The 14,933-nt window shown below is 53.3% G+C and overlaps 4 protein-coding genes across 4 annotated transcripts; 2 read left to right on the forward strand and 2 right to left on the reverse strand.

Moving 5' to 3' along the window:
* Positions 1–964: 964 nt before the first annotated feature.
* BKA58DRAFT_352024 (topoisomerase II-associated protein PAT1) lies at positions 965–4,389 on the reverse strand. Its single transcript, XM_046168562.1, has 3 exons — positions 3,991–4,389; positions 2,160–3,941; positions 965–2,112 (listed from the first exon to the last, which is right to left on the reverse strand). The coding sequence occupies exons 1-3, from the start codon at positions 4,110–4,112 to the stop codon at positions 1,407–1,409; spliced, it is 2,610 nt and encodes an 869-aa protein (XP_046031714.1). The 5' UTR covers positions 4,113–4,389; the 3' UTR covers positions 965–1,406.
* A 294-nt stretch (positions 4,390–4,683) lies between these two features.
* BKA58DRAFT_25608 (glycolipid 2-alpha-mannosyltransferase) lies at positions 4,684–6,296 on the forward strand. The gene is made up of 3 exons (XM_046166760.1): positions 4,684–4,834; positions 4,888–5,992; positions 6,041–6,296. Exons 1-3 carry the CDS (start codon positions 4,787–4,789, stop codon positions 6,103–6,105), a joined length of 1,218 nt encoding a protein of 405 aa, XP_046031715.1. The 5' UTR covers positions 4,684–4,786; the 3' UTR covers positions 6,106–6,296.
* Positions 6,297–7,494: 1,198 nt separating this feature from the next.
* Positions 7,495–9,147, reverse strand: BKA58DRAFT_25617 (uncharacterized protein). The gene is made up of 3 exons (XM_046166761.1): positions 8,433–9,147; positions 7,938–8,378; positions 7,495–7,889 (listed from the first exon to the last, which is right to left on the reverse strand). Exons 1-3 carry the CDS (start codon positions 8,997–8,999, stop codon positions 7,710–7,712), a joined length of 1,188 nt encoding a protein of 395 aa, XP_046031716.1. The 5' UTR covers positions 9,000–9,147; the 3' UTR covers positions 7,495–7,709.
* A 1,831-nt stretch (positions 9,148–10,978) lies between these two features.
* Positions 10,979–14,893, forward strand: BKA58DRAFT_329852 (pre-mRNA-splicing factor ATP-dependent RNA helicase prp16). Its single transcript, XM_046168141.1, has 2 exons — positions 10,979–13,234; positions 13,288–14,893. The coding sequence occupies exons 1-2, from the start codon at positions 11,062–11,064 to the stop codon at positions 14,760–14,762; spliced, it is 3,648 nt and encodes a 1,215-aa protein (XP_046031717.1). The 5' UTR covers positions 10,979–11,061; the 3' UTR covers positions 14,763–14,893.
* Positions 14,894–14,933: the final 40 nt, after the last annotated feature.

A 14,933-nucleotide genomic window follows, 5' to 3' on the forward strand; every position in this document is an offset into this window, starting at 1 on the left:
CTGGAGACGGCGATGTGATTGGTCCAAAAGCATTTCGAGCCTCCTCGGAGAGGTATCGATAAGGCAATGGGGGTCGTTACGCGTCCAGCTTGACGCTGTTGAAGAAATGTGGAGAGGGCTAGCATCAGGCAGGGCTCCGACTGCAGGTACGTTTCAGTACCATGGTACCGACAAACGTCAGAGTCGCACGAGAGGCTCTCGAACGATAGTGCTAGCTTGCGTCTGGCAATGCTAGAAAGTTGTTTCTGTCAGCCACCTCATCTCAATTGTGACTGCTCTGCTGTTCTGGAGAGGTACGCCTCTTCTCGCGGAGTCGCCTGGACTTGACGACGCGCGGTCATGCCGTCAACGAGCATGAACGGGTGAGCTGACGAAGCCTGGAGAACGGTGTTTCGCAATGCCAAGACCAGACAAGCTAACTGGGCGTCGCCGCAAGGATGAAACAAAGGGCCCGCCAACCCGCAACTCGAGAAGCCGGAAGTCTTCCCATGTCTCTCGTACATCCGGGATGTCAGACAAGCAGTCGCGGCGAAGCTTAATTGTCATGTTGCGGGATCGGATTTGCAGTTGCTCCAGGACCAACCAACCTGATGCGCGTCTTCCCAAATGTTCCATCATTACAAACATGCTTCATCGCGGTTTCGCGCCACTTATCTCGGCAAACAAACAGACTGGGCGTCCGCCGATGCGAGGTTCATGTTTCGAACATCAAGGCTTTGAAGCTGTTAGGGAGGCCGGTGCGGCATTTTCCCTGATTTCGCAAGCCGTCGCGTTCAAGGGCGAATGGCCGGCGCCAGGCGGCGTGGATGATCGAGCTTCTCCACTCCATTCTTTGGTACAGCGGCGTAGGGGAGATTGCGCAAAGCATAATTGAGCGCTGTTGAGGATAGTCCGCACGCTGCGCAGGGGGCGTTGAAAAAAGCAAGTTCATCATTCTAGACAAGCGAGAGAGGGTGTCGTCACGAGAGGGAACCGCAAGTGCACGGTCGCGGAAGAAGGACGCTTTCAAGGTTTTGACACTGACAGGTGAGGAGCATTGCATGAAATCAATGCGTATATTCGAATATTGAAAGAGGGCGCTTTTGTTCTATCATAAGTTGACATTCCGCCTACGTCGTCAACGCGCCACCAGATGCCTTTTCATCATCATGAGCACGACATCAACGCCCACCAGCACACCCCACTTCACCGTTGCTAGCTTCCTAATATTTCGCTCTGCGAAAATCGTGCAACGTACACACCACAGCCAAGCGACGAGTGTGCAACTTGGTGGTGCACCTTCGAGTGCGGTGGCGTCCAGCCCCTTGGGCATAAACTTCGTACTCCGAACATCGGCCTACTGCATAGCGCGATGCATGGCGTCTGGATGGCGTTGGTATGGCTCAAATGTTGATCATCAAACGTGTTCATCCAAGCAGTTCCACATCTAGACCGATGGCTCTCATGAAGAGGTTCACGTTGGCTGTACGTGCACTTGCCATCTCAGCGGGCAAAGCCTTGCTAACAGAGACCGTCTCCATGACACGGTCTTTGACGCCAAGCACCAACCTCTGTTGCTGCTCAGGACTGGCGCCGACACCCATTGCAGCCAGGAACTGCCAGATGTACATGTCGTCGGTGTCGTTGATGGTCCCTGGGAATAGATAAGGAAGAACAGGCTCGATGACGTCGAACAGACGGTTGTAAAGTGCGGTCCATTGTTGCCAGTCGGTAACCATCTCGGGAGCTGACTGCTTAAGAAGCTCGGCGCGAGAGATGAGGAACGTGAGGAGAGTGAGACCGATCTTGCTTCGAGCCACGACATGGAGGTTGGTGCGGTCCAGGACAAGACCAAGAAGACCGATGACAATGTTCAACGGCGCCTCTGAGATGTGCGCGTGGAGAGGCGACATGACAGTGCTAGAGAAAAGGTCGACCTCTTCTCGGATGGCCGCGCTCAAAGGTTCCTCAGGCGTAGCAATAGCACGACCGACCACGGAGAGAGCGTCTAGGTGGACAACGATCATAGTTACGACAGTAATGCGCTCCTGCTCGTTAATGTGGCGGAAAAGTCGTGGAAGTACCTTCTTTCCCTTGGCGTGTGAAAGGATGGAGATGAACGGATGCGGTGTGCTAGAGTTTGTTAGCAAGAAAGAGGCTTTAGGAATATTACAACATACGCAGGGTTAATGGGCTCCATGATCTTTGTGTTCAACCACAGTTGCTGGTGAAGCGCTTCGATCTTCGAACGCCACTCCATATGTGCCTGGATGGCTTCAGGAGGGCTGCTTTCTTGGATCGGCGGTGGCATTGCCCGCTCGTGGTCTTCCATTTGCATGAGTGTCTTATATACCGCCTCGATGTTGCGAAGAGCCTCCTTCCGGTCAGCGATGGAAGACCGGTGGTTCTTCGGCAGCTTATCGTTCGTCTCTGGCCGCTTCAGGTTGAGCAGCGGTCGAGGGGTCTTGGAATTGCTGAACGCAATCTTTCCAAGACTACCTTCCACAACAAGCTGCCTGGCCTTTGGTCTTGCTTTGGCCGCCTCAACTGCGCGCTGAATCTGCTGCTCCATGCGCTGCATATGGTTGTCCCCGCCTCGGCCTTGTCTACGGTTGCCGAACCTGTTGTTGGTCTGGAACAGGTATGTTTGAGCAAATTGGCTTGCTGGCTGCTGGGGGTTTTGGCGTGGAGCGCCCCGGATCTGGGTGAAGACCTGGTAGTAGAAGTCCTCAGCAATAGCTGCCTCGGGTCCTCTCTCCTCCAAGTTGCCCGTCGCGGTCATGAGTTGCTGCAACTGGATTCGGGTGATGAAGTTCTTGTCCTGTGGCGTCATCAGGCCGTTGTCCTTTGCTAGGAGAGCAATCTTGTGGTTCCGCTTAGCCCGCTTAGCATCTTCTTCAAGGAAGGCGGCACGCTCGGCCTCGGATAGCTGCAGAAGCTGCTCGGGGTGGGTTATGACCATTCCCGGGAACGATGGACCACGGTTGTGTCCCGCTGGAACGCCGCGAGGACCCTGTGGAGCATTCTGAACCATAGGCTGGCCTTGGCCTGACAGCCGGTTCGGGTTTTGCAAGATCTGTCGAGGCTGGGTGGGTGTGCCCTGGGCCTGAGCCTGGGGTGTTGCTTGGCGCTGCTGCTGAGCGCCGGGCTCGTTGGATTGGGGCCTTTGTCGCTGTAGGATGGTGGGCTGTTGGAGCGGCTGGGATCGGACGGGTTGGTCCGGGAGCTCAGCGCGGACCTGTTGCTGTTGCTGTCTAGGCGGCATTTGTTGAACGGGCTGCTGCTGTTGGGGCCTTTGCAAAATCTGGGGCGCGAATTGTCCTGGCATGCCGGGGTACTGGGGCTGTCCATGGGGGAACTGCTGCTGCTGTTGTTGCTGCTGGGCGAATTGCTGTTGCTGCGCAAATCCTGGAAAGCCCGGAGGTGGGGCTTGTTGTACTGGAGGGGTGCCTATGGACTGAGCGCGCATCATGGCCTCAACCTCTTCCATGCTCATGGCCTTTCTAGTGGGCGCGGGCTGTTGCGAAGCGGCGGGTGGCTGCGGCGAAGGCTGCCTCTGCGCAGCGGGCTGCTTAGGCTTGAGACCCCAGATGTCGGCGCGCGCCTCCAGCTGAGGGATGTACTCGGGATCCTTGTAGCTCTCGTAGCCAGTGCGGTTTGGCTTCGATGCCTGGGGGACGGGTGGTCTCTGCTGGTACTGTTGGGTTTGCTGTTGCTGATATTGCTGCTGGTGTTGTTGCTGCTGCTGCTGCTGCTGCTGGGGGTACTTCTGACGGGCCTGGTACAGCATCTGCTCCTCCTGCAGCGTGTTTGATACCATCGACGTCTGGCCGGCGAAGTCGAAATGTTTTCCAACCGACTGTTGCGTGGCAGGGCCGCCACCAAAGGTGTCGTCATTGAGGTCATCGGCATCGTCGTCGAGCTGATCGCCTAGGCCGTCGTACGTCTCCTCGAAGTCGATGCTGTGGATAGGGTAAGTGGGAGCTGTGGGCTACGTGAGACGCGACCTACACATCGTCATCGGCTGCCCCTCCACCCAGTGCGGCGAAGGCATCGTGCTGGCCAAAGCCGGGCGCATTGGATGCGTGGCCGCGGTCCCTCGGGCCGCTGGGGTCAAAGCCAAAGAAAGACATGGTGGGCGGTACCCGGCGGTGGGGGTGGTGTGGTGGTGTTTATACGAAGGTCGAAGTGATATTTAACACGCGAAAGTGGTGACGTTGGGCTACTACGGTAAAGGCAGATTGGCAGGGCGGCGGTCGCATGGGCGCACCCACAACTAAATGGCGGCAGATGGGCAGATAAACCGCGACAGGCGAATGACGCCGCAGGGCACAGTAACGGCGGCGGAGTGGGTGGGTGAGGTTGTGCCTGTGGTACTGCGAACCCAGGTTGGCTCCATCGCGGCTTGCTCCCAATTGGCGGCAAGGCCCGGCCTTACCCAAAGAATCCATCTCCCTGCGAAGTGGCTACATTACTACGGCGCCCGTCGACGACTCCTATCCACCTCGTGTCCTCCATCCTTCACGTCGCTTTTCACCTCTACCGCAACCTACTGGCTGATGCGCATTCCCCGCGTCTCGCATCCGCTCGTTTTCCTATAGTCCTAGATTCCGGGGACCCAACGCGCCGACAGCGTCCGTCCGGCACCACCCCTAGGGCTACCCGTAGACGTCTCACACCTCCTCCACGCCTCATCCGTACCCCACACGTCGTCCACAGCGAAGGCAATTGAGCAGCGAAAGTGGAGGGCCCCGACGTCCCGGAAAAGAAACAGCCCCCCGAGCAGCAGCCTCAGGGCCATTCCGCCATGGCCGGCAGCCAGCGGTATATCCGCTACATTGTCTTTGCCGTAGTGGTACGTGCCGGCATTGTGTGACGGTTGCGGAAGCAGCGACTGACCATCTGCAGGCCCTCGTCCTCCTCTACTTCATCGGCTCCTCGTCGTCTGTGCCTTCCGCAAGCTGGCCAGTCTACCAAGACAACAAGTCGCCCGCGACTCCTCCCCAGGGCAACGCTCCCGTCGCCAACGATGAAGTCCAGCAAGTCACGCCTGGCACTACGCCCAACGAGCAGGAGGGCCTTCCTCCCGCCACCGCCCCTGGCGACCGCATGAACGCAACCTTCGTCACCCTCGCCCGTAACTCCGATGTCTGGGAAATCGCCAAGTCCATCCGCCAAGTCGAAGACCGCTTCAACCGCAAGTTCCACTACGACTGGGTTTTCCTCAACGACGACGAGTTCGACGACCAATTCAAGAAGGTTACATCTGCTCTTGTGTCCGGCAAGACCAAGTACGGCAAGATTCCCAAAGAGCACTGGTCCTTCCCCGAATGGATTGACCAAGACAAGGCCGCCAAGGTCCGCGAAACCATGAAGGAGAAGAAGATCATCTACGGCGACTCCGTCAGCTACAGGCACATGTGCCGCTACGAGTCTGGCTTCTTCTTCCGCCACCCCTTGATGCTCGATTACGAGTGGTACTGGCGCGTCGAGCCCAGTGTCGAGCTCTACTGCGACATCAACTACGACACTTTCAAGTTCATGGCCGACAACAAGAAGAAGTACAGCTTCACCCTCAGCCTTTACGAATACGTCGAGACCATTCCCACACTCTGGGATGCCACCAAGAACTTCACCAAGCACTACCCTCAACACATTGTCAAGGACAACGGCATGAAGTTCCTCAGTGACGACGGCGGTGAGACCTACAACCACTGCCACTTCTGGTCCAACTTCGAGATCGGCAACCTCAACTGGCTCCGCTCCGACGCCTACATCGACTTCTTCACCTCTCTCGACCATGCTGGTGGTTTCTTCTACGAGCGATGGGGCGATGCTCCTGTACACTCCATTGCCGCTGGTCTGCTACTACAAAAGGACGAGATCCATTTCTTCAACGACATTGCCTACTATCACGTCCCATTCACACATTGCCCAACTGGCGAACAATACCGCCTCGACCACAAGTGCTCTTGCAACCCCAAGGACAACTTTGACTGGAACGGATACAGCTGTAAGTTGCCACTACCCTCAGCCAACCCTCTATACTAACACATCACAGGCACATCTCGCTTCTACGAAATGCAAGGCATTGAGAAGCCAGCAGGGTACGAAAAGGAGCAATAAGCGCTCAATCTCACGTCTGTCCTACTTCGTCCTACTTCGATCCGAACAACCTTCAATTTATCCCATACTTCTTGACACACCGGTTCTGACTTATCGTCAAGCGCACCACTCTCGACTGCAGCCAAGGTTTGGCGTGTTGTGAAAATTGTCTTCTTCGTCTTCGCAATCTTGATTCTACTGGCCACGTGCATCATCAGACGGCGGCGGCCTAGCGGGCGCTTCACCCAGGTAAACCAGGGAAAATCTTCGTTGCCCAAGTGGCCCTCGTAGGGATAATCCGAACCAATATCGGTGTGTATGGTTGGATTGGCGTTCGTAGCGGTTCAAATTGTTGACTGCTTGTTTTGGCACTGCATGCCGATGTGGGCGAGGGAATGGCGGTCATCTATGTATTGTCTTGTTGAATCGATGTATGCGTGTAGTTGATGACTGTAGACTAATGACCTCATTCAGACCCAGACATTGCAGAATCAGTAACACTTTCTTTACCCGTGGCCCAAGGTGATCATATCTGCAGAATATGCTTACAACACCAGAATCGCATGGGAAAGGGAAGAATGTGAGCTTTCCCACATCCTTTTTATGAATCTCCTCGCTATTCACAGACATGATCTCGTCCACTCTGATTTTCAGACAGACTTTCTCCCAACACATGTAGTCGATACGGTATCATTTTCGGGTTGGATTGATAACCAACTCGATGTGTGATACTGAAGAGAAGTAGAAGACGCAAGACAGGATTTTATACGTCTCGATAGCTCAGCTTGGCTTTGGCCGTCAGTCGAAAACAACCTTCGGAAAAACCGATGAGCTCATTCAAGTGGCCTGCAGGGCCGCTTTCATGATATAAAAAGGTCTGATGTACCTGCAGACATTGCACGACGAGCTGGTCTTTTTGGTAGGTTTCTCTTGATGCGGCAGGCCAAACATCCGGGTGTTGAAGTAGTATTTTCGCACTCGCTTTTCTTCATGTGTTTTGCATGCGTGGATTTTGGAAACTCAAACCACCCATAAAGAGTTCTCTTCTGATTTTCGGTAACCTGAACACAATGTTTGGTGAAGAGGAGGAGGAGGAGGAGGAGGAGGAGGAGGAGGAGGAGGGTGGTCACAAGTCTGGTTTGTTTGGCCGTCGCGGCTGGTACAAAGAAGATGTGGGGTGACTTACGAGAAGGCATGATGGTTTCCTAAAACTGAACGCGATGTTATGAAGTGGGGAATCCAACTCAGTTCTTTCACAAACATGAGAGTTTTCCTTCCAACTTTGACTGCCACTAGTTGGCCAAAGGTGAACGTGTATTGATGATATCATTGTTTTGGTAGATGTCATACGCAGATCAGAAATCCACATAACAGAGTGTGCCAATTCCACACATAAATCTTTTCGTATTTGAACTTCGTGCTCAACTCGCTCTCCAGCCATGTGGCTACACAATTCGCCTTGTTGGAAGATCAAGAGGAATGTGTGAATGATGAATGGACGGAGAAGTGGTGTAAGAGCATCATTTTATATGCACACCAGCATTACAAGCACATGCTCGCTAAAGAACGCTCATATCATCAAACCGAAACACAGTTCGCTCGCTGATCCACAGATTATTACTCGCTCAGTCGTTGTAGTTCACAACGCCACTTCCATCCTTGTTTGCCTTGCGTATCCCATACTTCTCACTCAACTCATCTTCCTGTGATCGACTGTTTGGATTAAGATATGGCCGTTCAGCACGGACGGTGATCCGGACTGCGTGTCGACGGTGTGGCGCAAAACCATATGTCGCAGAGTGGTTCTATTGCATGTCAGTACAATCTCTTGTAGAAGGGAAGACTCAACATACCGTAACCCTATTATCCCAAAACGCGACATCCCCCTCATTCCACTGAAACCTAGCATGAACCTCCGGACTAGTCGCCACAATCTCCGTCAAGAAACCGATGATATGATCCGACTCCGTCTTCGGCACACCAACAATCTTAGTCACGAACCCAGGGTTGAAGAAGATGCTCTTCCAGCCCGTGACGGGGTTCGTCCGGACGAGTGGGTGCTCGGTGGTGACTGGCTCGCGACGGACTGTTCGGCCGAGATCGCGTGAGCCTTGGGCTTGCAGTTCAGCGGAGTGGAGGGCGGTGAGGGATTCGAGGTACTTTTGCATGTGGGGTGAGAGCATGTCGTAGGCTGCATATTGTGAGGACCAGAGAGTGTCGCCGCCGCCGCCACGGGGTGGGCCGGTGAGGACTTTGAGGGATGTGTAGGAGGGAGGTTGGAGTTCGTATGTTACCTGATTTTTGTTAGTAAGACCCTCGTCTTGATAGATGCGGTATGGAAGTCTTACATCAGAGTGCCAGAGGAATGAAGGCGTGAACAAGGCCCTCAGGTCCGGGCTATCCTCGCCGGTATAGATGACGTGAACGTCCTCCAACCCCTCACGCTTTGGCACACCAGTTGTAGCATGCTTGTGCAGCTCACCAAAGTACTTTCCCAGCTCCCTTTGCTCATCAATACTGAAATTCTTCTGGTTCCTGAAGAAGACAACCCCACGCGTGGCAATGAGTCGTGCAAGGTCATTCTTCTGAGCATCTGTGAGGTTTGCTAGATCAACGCCGTGTATCTCAGTACCAATCTTTGGGTTATAGTCGAAAACGTCCGTGGCGGTTGCGAGGAGGTTTTTGAAGTTGGGATCGCCTAGTTGACCTTTGTCGGCATAGGGAATCTCGGTGTAGGCTGGCCATGTGATATTGGGAAAGTGTGGTCGTAGGTCTTCGTACTTGTACGGTTCGACATGCTTCTTCACAGTGGTACGCCCAGGGACGTAGCTGTGGGCATTGCTAGACTTCGCTGTTGGGAGAGATGTGGATGTAGCGGAGGGTTGGTAGTGAGTTTCGACGAGTCCAGGCGCCATCGTTGTTGCTAGAATAGAGTCAAGATTCGTATGAATGCGGGTACTGGGCGGTCCACTGCAATACGTTCTTGATACTTGAATCAGACGTGATTATAGTAAGCAATGAGCAAGTATTGCGGTGTGATGTGGCTGCCAGTGGATGCTGGTGGATGATTTATCGTCAATCGGCGAAGGGAATATATGTTAACGTGAGCTCTCTAGGGATTGCCAGATGATTGATGAACACCCAGAGAGAAGAAAGACGCTCTTATATGTACTACCTCAGTACAGTATACGTGTGATTCATGTCACCGTGAGTTACTGCCATATCGGGCCAATTGCGCCATCGCACACAATACAACAGCCGATCGACCTTGACGCTGAGCCGCATGCCACTAGCATCGAGCTGCAACCGCATACGGTCAGGGTATGCAAGGCACAAGCTACTGAAGCTGCAAGTCCAACGCTGCAAAGTTGATGTATACGGAGGAAGTTGAACGTAAAAACCGTCATTCCTTGGGATCCCGCCTTCCAAGTAATGTTTGCCTTGACTAGTAAAGCTAAGAGCTGTTCTCTCATTGTACTTGCAGTAGCTGATCACAATTGGTATGTTGGAGTTGGAGTGGGATCGACGCTAGTAGATGATGCAATTTGACGCGATCCTGTGCTTCGAATTCAACATCGTGGTGCTCGGACCACCTTATAATGCCGACGGCCCTTTCCAGGATACTGACTGAAAGTCGGTGTATTGAGAAGCATACTTGCAGGTGCTCTCGAATCTTCCATTGAATCGCAGGGCGAGATGTAACAACGGCCTCGGTAACATGGAAGTTACAGCTGTACGATAATGCTATCACAACACCACGGAGGGACGTTTCCACCTCTTACTTGTTGCACTGTCCTTTTTTTTTGAGTCCCCATACCAGAGCACAGTATCTCAAGCAAGTGTCCTCACTCGAACACTGCAATATCTGACGCCGGTATTTCATGCAGGCCGCACCTTAGAAAACCCACTGATAGCTGGCACTTCGTGAGAACCCATCCCTCCAGGCATCAGCAGCACATGACTGTGGTGTACTTTGGTCGTTGAGATGAGATTTTACTGAGTTCCATGGTTGCGAAACACTGAAGCCAAGGCTTACATTCGACACGTGATGAAAACCCAGTCAAATACTTGTCGATACACCAACAAAATGTCGTTCTCAGTCGGTCTACTTGGGTCCGATGAATGGGATGGGTACACCGTTCACGTTCATCCACTGAATCGAAATTCCGCCGGATTTTTGTTCAGCTTCCACTCGTGTCCTTGCAGCAGTGTCCGGAGCGTATGTATGCGCCCTTTTGCCCTCGGTCATCGTGCCCGCTTGTACCATTTCCTCCTGCTTTGCTATGCGCGCTCGTTCTTGCGCTTGTTCGATTATTGGGTTCCAGTAAGAGATGACTCGATAACCTCCGTAATTGAAGAGGAGCAAGATGAACGTAGTCTTGAAGGGTTTCTGTAACATTCTCTCATTCGTCCTCTGGATAAACTGATGTACGCGTGAGAACACCATCGTGACTGTGATCGTGAGTACCACTAGGTGCGCTGAGACAGCTGGCAGATTAAGCGATACGGGCGAGGAATTGTATGTCGGTGGTTCGAAAGATCCATGGATGCAGGATATCGTGGAACCTTGGAACGGCGCCAGCGCGGGGACTGGAGCCTAGCGCGAAATCGCCGCCGAGCCGCATCAACTTTCTTGACGATCCAACAGCTTCAGTCATTCGCACCACTCTTTCGCAGCCACACCGAGAGGAAGAAGAGCCGCTGCATAGCATTCTGGCGCGACATCCCCAAACCTAAAAACAGCCAGAATCCTCCCTGCGACCACGGCATCCCAATATCCTACACCCCGACTATCCAAAGAAACGCGCGCCGCGGACGAGGCCAGGCCGACCTAGAGAAATCCCGAACAGCCTGGAGCCTACGTCGACGTTGGACCACCCACTTTGCATGTTTTCATCTTGATGTAGTCTGCAGACCATATCCTACGCCCCGACTATCCAAAGAAAAGCGCGCCGCGGACGAGGCCAAATCGCAGCCATGGACGATCTCGCGAACCTCGAGTTCTTGTCGCTCGTCTCGAAAGTCACCTCCGAAATCCAGAACCACGTTGGTGTGTCTGATAAGACGCTCGCCGAGTTTGTCATCGATCAGCACGCGAATTGTAAAGGCGTCACAGACTTCAAGAACCAGCTAGAGGCCATGGGCGCAGAATTTCCCCAGAGTCTTGTGGAGAGCATCGACCGTCTCATCTTGACGCTTCATCCAAAGTACAAGAACAAGGGAGCAAATGGGAAGGAAGCTGGCGCAAATGGACAAGACGGCGGCGATGCGACAGACCGCAAAACGCGCGTCTTTAAGGGCCTGGCGATCCCGGATAAGGACGTGGAATACGAGGTGGCAGACGACGAGCCCGAGAAGGAAGCTACACAGATCGACGCGTTGGACGATACGTTTGCGATGCTGGAGGGACTGGCAGGGAAGGGTCCAAGCAGCAAGCCCAAGGAGAGGTCGCGGAAACGAAGCATGAGCCCATACGACAGCGACGACGACATGAGCAGGAGTAAGCGACACAGGCAGAGAGACCGGTCGTACTCTCGCTCGCGGTCGAGGAGTCCGCGACGAGGCAGACAGCAGAACGACGAGCTGGTCTTCGAGGACGAATTTGGCCGCACGCGGACCGTAAAGCCGAACAACAAGCAACGAAACCGCAAGAAGTACCGCGACGAAGATCTAGACGAGTTCCGACGACCACCCACCCCCGAGCTTGACGACGAGCCCGTGTTATACAAAGTGTACGATGGCAAGGTCACAGGTGTCAAAGATTTCGGATGCTTCGTCAATCTACAAGGCGTGAAGGGCAAGGTCGATGGGCTGGTACACGTCACACAGATGATGGAGGGCCGGGTGAATCACCCTTCCGACCTCGTATCGAGATGGCAAGAGGTCAAGGTCAAAGTCATCAAGAACGAGAATAACAGGATTTCACTGTCGATGAAAGAGGTGGATCAGCGGACCGGTCAAGATCTTGACCCTGGCAAGCGCATAGCATCTTTCGGCACAGGCGCGAACTCCCAGGGACTTGGAGGAATACCAGGGCTTGACAGCTCCGTGCCAGTTGTGGAGGACGGGTTCAACAGTCGCAAGAACGGAATGCGGAAGCGCATGACCTCACCAGAACGTTGGGAAATAAAACAACTCATTGCTTCTGGTGTAATACCGAAGTCCGACTACCCAGACATCGACGAGGACTTCAACGCGCACATCAACGGTGAAGGCGGTTTCGAAGAAGAGGAGGATGTTGATATCGAAGTCCGTGAGGAAGAGCCACCCTTCTTGGCCGGTCAGACCAAGCAATCCCTGGAGCTGTCACCGATTCGAGTTGTCAAAGCGCCTGATGGCTCGCTCAACCGCGCTGCAATGGCTGGTGATACATTGGCGAAGGAACGTCGTGACCTCAAACAACAGGAAGCCCAAGAAAAGGCTGCCAAGGAGGCAGCGAATGTCGACTTGAGTAGCCAATGGAACGATCCCATGGCCCAACAACGACAATTTGCCAGCGATCTCCGCAACACTCGCACGAACGAACCCAGCCAAGCCTTACCGGAGTGGAAGAAGATCTCCACGAACAGTAGGGAAACCTCATTTGGCAAACGTACAAACATGAGCATCAAGGAGCAACGAGAGTCCTTGCCTGTCTTCAAGTTCAGAAACCAACTTCTTGAAGCTGTCGCGAAACATCAGATCCTTATTGTCGTCGGTGACACTGGATCCGGAAAGACGACGCAGATGACCCAGTATTTGGCCGAGGCTGGCTACGGTAACGAGCTGGTCATCGGTTGTACTCAGCCTAGGCGTGTAGCAGCCATGAGTGTTGCTAAGCGTGTCGCTGAGGAAGTTGGCTGCGCTCTCGGTAATGAGGTTGGTTACACGATTCGTTTCGAAGATAAGACTTCGCCAGACACCCGTATCAAGTACATGACGGACGGTATCTTGCAGCGTGAGATCCTGTTGGACCCCATGCTGTCAAAGTACAGCTGCATTATGCTTGACGAGGCCCACGAACGTACAATCGCTACTGACGTCTTGTTTGGACTGCTGAAGAAGACACTCAAACGACGCCCGGACATGAAGCTCATAGTGACCAGTGCCACTTTGGATGCCGACAAGTTCTCGGAGTACTTCTACAAGTGTCCCATCTTCTCAATTCCAGGTAAGTTTTGGCTGTACGAAGTGCATGTGAGACACAGTACTGACTTCGTGAAGGTCGAACTTTCCCGGTAGAGGTCATGTACAGTAAAGAGCCAGAGTCTGACTACCTCGATGCGGCGCTGGTCACGGTCATGCAGATCCACTTGACGGAGCCAGCAGGTGACATTCTGCTGTTCCTGACAGGTAAAGAGGAGATTGACTCCTCATGCGAGATCATATCAGAGCGAATGAAAGCTCTGGGTCCAAACGTACCAGAATTGATGATTCTGCCTATTTACGGTGCCTTGCCGTCGGAAGTGGCCTCTCGTATCTTCGAGCCTGCCCCCAACGGCACGCGCAAAGTCGTCATTGCTACCAACATCGCTGAGACCAGTCTGACTATAGACGGCATCTACTATGTCGTGGACCCTGGTTTTGTCAAACAGAGTTCCTATGATGGAAAGCTAGGAATGGATCGTCTGCAGATTACCCCGATCTCGCAAGCCCAGGCTCGCCAAAGGAGTGGACGAGCAGGTAGAACAGGACCAGGAAAGTGCTTCCGTCTGTATACCGAGGCCGCATTCCAGAACGAAATGTTGCCAACTACGATTCCGGAGATCCAGCGTCAAAACTTGTCAAACACGATTTTGATGCTCAAGGCTATGGGCATCAACGATCTGTTACACTTCGACTTCATGGATCCACCGCCTACAAACACCATGTTGACAGCCCTGGAGGAGCTGTATCAGTTGGGCGCACTGGACGACGAAGGCCTGCTAACGCGTCTCGGTCGACAGATGGCTGACTTCCCAATGGATCCATCCCTGTCAAAATCACTCATCAAGTCCGTTGAGCTTCAATGCTCAGATGAGATCTTGACCATTGTTGCCATGATTAGCGCTACTCAGAGCGTCTTTCATCGTCCACGCGACAAGCAACAACAAGCCGACCAGAAGAAGCAGAAGTTCAACGATCCTTCTGGCGATCATATCACCCTTCTCAATGTGTACAATGGTTGGAAACAGGGTGGATTCAGTACGCCGTGGTGTCAAGAGAACTTCGTTATACCCAAGAACATGCAGCGTGTGCGCGACGTGCGAAACCAGTTACTGCAGATTATGGCGCGACACAAGCATCAAGTCGTTTCATGCGGTCGCAACACGATCAAGGTTCGGCAAGCGCTATGCTCGGGCTTCTTCCGCAACTCGGCGCGCAAAGATCCTGCCGAGGGCTACAAGACGCTCGTTGAAGGCACACCAGTCTACCTGCATCCTTCTTCCTCACTGTTTGGCAAGCCTGCCGAACACGTCATCTACCACTCACTTGTGGAAACGACGAAAGAGTATATGCATTTCTGCAGTGCTATTGAGCCGAAGTGGCTGGTGGAAGCAGCGCCAACGTTCTTCAAGGTTGCACCAACGGATAGGTTGAGTAAACGGAAGAAGGCTGAGAGGATTCAGCCTTTGCACAACAAGTTTGCAGGTGAGGACGATTGGAGATTGAGTGCGCAGAAGAGGGCTGGCAGAGGTGGTGGCGGAACATGGGGTTGATTTTGAGTGTCTTGAGATGAGAGAGTATGTAAGATACCTTTGGACGTTAATCAGAATCTATGAAGTTAAGATTTATTGTGGAGCCTACATCGACGTTAGGTCACCCACTTTACATGTTTCCATCTTGATGTAGTGTCCAGACCTGTTCAATTTTTTTCTTGTACAATATGT

This window comes from Alternaria rosae (genome assembly GCF_020736505.1).
Source record: "Alternaria rosae strain MPI-PUGE-AT-0040 chromosome Unknown BKA58scaffold_1, whole genome shotgun sequence".
Taxonomy (NCBI): Eukaryota; Fungi; Ascomycota; class Dothideomycetes; order Pleosporales; family Pleosporaceae; genus Alternaria; species Alternaria rosae.